This window comes from Anomaloglossus baeobatrachus, chromosome 2 (genome assembly GCF_048569485.1).
Source record: "Anomaloglossus baeobatrachus isolate aAnoBae1 chromosome 2, aAnoBae1.hap1, whole genome shotgun sequence".
Lineage (NCBI taxonomy): Eukaryota > Metazoa > Chordata > Amphibia > Anura > Aromobatidae > Anomaloglossus > Anomaloglossus baeobatrachus.
Window position 1 is genome coordinate 546,293,818 of NC_134354.1, and position 6,315 is coordinate 546,300,132.

Here is a 6,315-nt window from a genome sequence, read left to right on the forward strand (position 1 = left end):
ACCTGGCATCAAGCCCAGCAATTAGTTATGTCACGGCGTCTATCAGATACCCGACATAACTAATTGACAGTAATAAAAAAAAAAAATTGACAACAAAAAAAAATTTATTTGAAAAAACACTCCCCAAAACATTCCCTGATTGACCAATTTATTGAAAAGAAAAAAAAAAAAAAATCCGCTGTAATCCATTTGGACGTCCCACGTCGATTCTGGACCTTCTAGAATATGGGGGACATGTTCAGGGAACGTATCCCCCATTTTCTAGGTGTGCAGACCCTCCATTTGAGGAGAGTGGGTGCAAAGAATCTGCACCCACCCTCCCCGGGTCACAGCTGCAGACTCTGTGCAGCAGCCAGCGTCCTGAACACAGGAAGCTGACAGCTGCACTCTGCACATGTGACCGGCGTCTGCTGAGAAGGAGCCGGAGGAGGGGGCCGCGGGGGATCAGCGCTCCGACAGGTATGTATGACACCGGGGGGGATAGGGGGGGACCCGGCAGGGCCTAGGGAGCAGGTTTCTGTCGCATGTGTTATGGCACATGCGACAGAAACCATAGGAACAGTGTAAATGCGGCCGGCGCGCTGCTGTGATCGGCGGTGCGTGCGGCCATCTTGGATTTTCGGGAGGGGGTTGGGGGTCGGGGGGGGGGCACTTTGGGGATACCGAGGGGACCGGAGGGAACCGAGAAAGAGATTTATCTCCCATCTGACATGTTTGATCATGCCAGATGGGAGATAAATCATTTTTTACCGGCGCGGTCATTTACTATAACTTGATGATCGGTATACGGTGTATACCGGTCATCAGGTGAGCGGGGACCGGAAAAACCGGCCCGAATCATGATCTCCAGGGTCTCAGCTACCCCCGGTAGCTGAAACCCCGGAGATTTTCTGACGCTGGGGGGCGCTAGACCCTTTTTTCTGTCCGCCATTTTAAAACGGCAGAAAGGAATAAGTACCCTTTTTTGGTGCCGTTTTAAAACTTAACGCGGTCGTAATGGGGTTAATAGGACTTTCAGAGATATCTTTCCCAGCACTTCAGAACTTATTCCTCCAATTCCAAATTTGAGACTACCCCACTAAGTAACATTGTGGGTTTTTTTTAATATAAATGCATTAGCTACAAAAAGAGAAAATCTCCCTTTAATAATCTTTGCTAAAATCTGAACTGCTTCTATGCTGCCTGTTTTTGCAAACCATGCAAGTGGAATAGATGTTGGGATGTAGTACATGAATGTATGATCATACCACACAGAATTTCTTTGTAATGCTGAAGACACACTAGGTAATGTTCTATGTCACTATACAGATCCTTCCAATGCTCAAAAATGTGTAAGACATTAAAAGTAGCAATAGTGACTTCATTGGAATAGTTTTTAGACCCAGACATGCTATATATACACACGTCTTTTCAATGTTTGTCACAAACACACAGGAAAAAAAACTGCCCTTTGAAACTGGTTTGGCAGCTTTAAAAATGGTTTAGTTGTAGGAAAAAGGCTGACTTCTCTAGTGATGTCATTGAGAAACTGACAAAGTGCAAGAATATTGTAACTTATTTCGTCCAGACCTTTATTGTGCATTTTGTTTCTTTTAGGGAGAGAACAGTTCCATGGCTTGGGCTCGATGTACTGCAGGTCTGCCTCCGCCATCATCTTCACCTATGATGTCTGTAGCAGGCAGACTCTCGTGGAGCTCGAGGACAGATTCTTGGGCCTGACGGACACAGCCAGTGATGACTGCATCTACGCTGTAGTGGGCAACAAAATCGACCTCACCGATGACCATGAAGAAGAAGCTGAATTCGGGGGAGAAGGGGTTCGTAAGGGTAGCGCTTCTAAACTTCGTAAGCAGGTTCAACCCGAAGATGCTATTGCTCTGTACAAAAGAATTATAAAGTATAAAATGGTGGATGAGATCCATGCTCCAGCTGCAGACAAGATGTGCTTTGAAACTAGCGCAAAGACTGGACACAATGTCGATTTCTTGTTTGATAGTGTCTTTAACATGGTTATACCCCTGATTGTGAAGAAAAAATCAAATGGACCGGATGATACAGTCAATCTTGCACAGAACCACCACGAGAAAAAGACTAAAAGTGGCTGCTGTTAAGTCAGGTCTCTTGCATTTCTTGTAAGGCAATGATCGTACCTTAAATCTGTTCCATACTTTCATATGTAGAAAGCATATGCTGCCTTGGTAAAAAAAACAAACAAAAAAAACAACAAAAAAACCAATGCCAAATCGTAGTACCTTACTAAACCACTACCTACTAGTTTGGAATAAATGTGTGCCCTTTGGTTCCTAAAGTGATTCATTTTTTGTGCACAAGTGCAAAAGATCAGTTCTCTGGTACTGTTGTTTTAGCCTTCATGTTATAGGAGCTCCAGCCTTTTTATTAGATTTATTTATAAAATTCTGCGCGATTTTCACCTTCATGAAAAATGGCTGACTTGATCCAACTATTGTTCACATTTTTGTTTAAAAAAAAAAGTTACTTCATCTATTTCTATTTGAGCAAAATACTTTTGAAAGTTAATTGCCCATCCGGAAAAGTTATGTTTATTATGGGTGTTTAAAGCAATATATGTATGCCTTTTTTGTATGCTATGAATGTATATATACGTATGATGAATAACGTGTTGGGGGGTGGGAAGTAATTTATGACCATCATTATTGATGTGATTTGTCACTAACCTGTATCAATGACTGACCGGATATTAAAATTTCAAATTTTCTTCTATTTTTACTGTGCTTGGTAATTATGCAATCGAAGTCAGGAGTATAAATATTTCAACTTGAAATATAACTTTTTTTAAAATGACCCTTGTGTACCCCAAAACATCTGTAACTAGAACCAATGTCTTCTAGAGTTGATCAAAAAGATCTGCAGTACGCTGCTTAGCTGCCATGTCTGTCAGTGACCGCCGCACCAGAGCACTTCCAGCCTCCTACCTGCTGGTATCCCTAGGACCTCTTCTCATTTATAGTCCTGGCAGGACTTTATCATTGTTCCATGATACATGCATGACGTCACATAGGCCTACAAAACAGAAGAGAGTCTGGGTAAACCAGACGTTAAGAGGAGGTTTGCCAGGCTCTAGTCCAGATGTCATGGTTTATGATATTGGCTCCTGGACTATGGTTCCGGCAATGTTTTTTCTCAACTCAAAATTTCACAAGATAGGTGGATATTAAGTTGCTTGACCAATTTTTGGAAAGGAACTTAGGCTTTTGGGAAGTTATATTGGCTAATCAGATTTCTTGTTGGTCAGCAATGAATGTGAGATTGTTGGATATTTGAATCACTTGTCACCATGTGAAAGACGAGGCTAAACACTGTAGCTTTTAGAAGACAAATCAGGAGTGTTTCATGGTGAAGTACTGGTGATAAGAAACATGGAAGAGTGATGGAATCTGCCCACCTGATGGAGGGGGGAGTTGGACAGGTCAGGTATGAGCGTAGTAGTGAAGTGCTATTCCTCGGATAGACTGCTGCTCCACCTGCTAAAGCCAACAAGACTGCCCATTAAAACATTTGCAGCACAAAGAATGAGAAAATGCATGGAAGGCACTGTCACAATGTAGACAAGGATGAGAAGGTGTGGGAAAAAACAGCAACACGCTTCAAGATTTCTTCCTCCTATACAGAAGTATACAAAACAACTTATAAAGGAAGCCATGATCCAAAAAAATCATATACGGTAATCTGAAATGCAGTTTCTTTGGATCATGGCTTTCTATATAAGTTATGTATATTTTTTTTGTATGATACCCTGAAGAAGAAATCTGATTTCTTGATGAAGATTTTTAAATGTGTTGCTGTCTTTTAATAAATAAATCAGCAAACAGAAATGGTTCTGCACTACCTTGCTAGGCCCTTTCCGGTAGGTAGAAGTAACCTCGTCGGGGCCTTACAGTGTGTGGGTCTCGGGTGCACATAGACAAAGAGAAGATTAAATTGCAAGCATCCATAGAAGTAGAAATCCACGGCACATCCAGCGAGTATCCCAAAGGTGCTTTATTTAATTCCAAAGGTGCATTAAAATAGCAAACAGAGGACTGGGTGCAGGTCGCTGGATGTGCCGTGGATTTCTACTTCTACGTCTTTTAATAAATGTTCATTGTTTTTCTACGTTTTCATCCTTGTCTTCATCGTGAGATAGCGCCCACCCAAACATTTTTTTTTTCTTTTTTTGCCTTGCAATCAAAATAATGTAGTCTCAGAAATGTTAAGTGTTAAATTCATAGTTGATGTACATGAACGCATTCGGTGCTGCAAGACTACCTTTAAGTTGGTAAGTGCCATAGGGAAATCTAAAAATTGCAAACTTGCACAAAAAACTAAAAACAATGAGTAAATAAACTCTAGTAAATAAGTGGGTAAAAACAGTGTTATTCCAAAAAATAAGAGTCTTTTTTATTTATTTTTTTGCCCCAAAAACTGCGCTATGGCTTATTTTCGGGGAAACGCAGTTGGGGGTTAGTTTACCCACCCATAAAGCAACCCCCGCCCCCTTCCTAGGAGAACCATATTTACCAGACCCCAGACATCTGCGTGGCTCCCAGGTCCTCCTGCGATCTTCTGTGAGCACTCCCAGCAGGTGTGCTCCATGCAGTCCTCCTTTGCTTCTGGCTAACTCACTCACCTGAGAATGAACACACACACGCACGCACGCTCACTAATACACACATCAGATCACTGAAACCAGAACGCACACACAATAACACATCAGATTGCACTCACAATTTTACATCCGATCGTGCTCGCGCACACACACAGAGCGACACCTATTTGCTTGTGGCCGGCAGCGGAAGATGGGACGCAGTGCAGTGGAATGCAAGAACCTGCGGTGGAATGCATAAAGGACCTGTAGTAGAACGTATTGATGTGTTCAACCGCAGGTCCTTACGTTCCACCACACTGCATCCCAGGTTCCCCTGCCAGCAAGAAGCAATCTGTATCGCCGAATATGGTGAGACTGTGTGTGCAATCTCATTGTGTGGGTGTGCGTTTCACTGCAGGTCCATTCGCAGTCTGGTGAGTATGATTGCGGGGTCTTCTGCCTTCTTTTTTTTCTCTTTTGGGGGTGTCTGCTTTCTATAATGAATTGTCCTGCAGTATTCTTTAACTTTTTTTTAGCTGCATGGACACTTCATTATTGAACCGCCACTAGGGCTTATTTTCGGGGTAGGGATTATATTTAAGCCTTACATCGAAAATGCTAAAATTCCTGCTAAGGATTTTGGGAGGAGGGCTTATTTTTGGAAAAACAGGGTAATAATGGTACATGTAAATAACATGAGATATATAGTTGACACTATATTGATCAAAGTATCACAAAAGACACCGTAACAAGGTTTACCCAATCGGGATGAGGATGGTCCCGATCTAGTATTTCACCTCGCAATGGGCCATCAGGCCTTAAAAAAGACTTAGTAACAAAAAGGAGACAGCTGCACTCTGTAGTGCTAAGATATGTTTACCAATAAATATGGGAATATAGCTATGCATTACTGCTATGAAAAACATGTGAAAATTGAGATTCTTGGCACACAAAAATGGCCAGTTTATGTGAGCCCAACAGTCAACGACAAGGTGACCTCTTTTTCTTAATCCAAATAGAGGCATTAGGGTATGCAGGGACCCAATGAAAAGAGGTCGGTTTGTTGTTGGCTTTTGGGCTCACATAAAACTGGCCATTTTTGTGTGCTAAGTATATTAATTTTTACATGTTTTTCATAGCAGTAATGCATGTCTATATTCCCATATTCATTGTTACACACCTTTTGCATTACAGAAAGCAGCTGTTTCTGTGTCGCCCAGGGATAAGGGGTACTCAGATCCGGGCCAAGGGGTCACTTCTGTGAGTATCACGGTGGCGTGGCACGGTCTGTGATCCCAGGCTCCACAGCAAAAAGGGAGGTAAGGGAGATTGTCCGTGACGCCACCCGTGGGTTGCGGTGATGAGATGGCATCGCCGCTGTCTCTGGGGACCATACCCGGGACTGATGGTGTGGGGGCAGCAAGGTGGGATCCCCTCCACGGGTGGGGGAGGTGTAGTCCCGGGGCCCAGTTGGGAGTTGTGGTGGTGGCAGGGATTGCAGGGAATAGTACACTCACAGTTCGGTTATCGTGGTGCTGGATGAAGCTGGATTGATGTGGAGGGTCAGGAACGCAGATGGAAGAAATACTCAGTCTTTTGTAAACCAAATTGCTGGTAACTGGTGCCCACAGATGCTATGAGGACGGGTCCCACACACGTGCGTGTAATTCAAGTGTTGTTCTCCTGCCTGATGTCTCTGTATGTTTTGT

General features: G+C 43.0%; 1 protein-coding gene across 1 annotated transcript in view; it reads left to right on the top strand.

The window, feature by feature from the left end:
* The window catches only part of RAB20 (RAB20, member RAS oncogene family), a 59,100-nt gene extending 56,358 nt beyond the window's left edge, over window positions 1-2,742 (top strand). The window contains exon 2 of the mRNA XM_075334338.1: window positions 1,597-2,742. Coding sequence (XP_075190453.1) covers window positions 1,597-2,111 — 515 coding nt within the window. The 3' untranslated portion in view covers window positions 2,112-2,742. The remainder of the gene's footprint in view (window positions 1-1,596) is intronic.
* The last annotated feature ends 3,573 nt before the right edge of the window (window positions 2,743-6,315 follow it).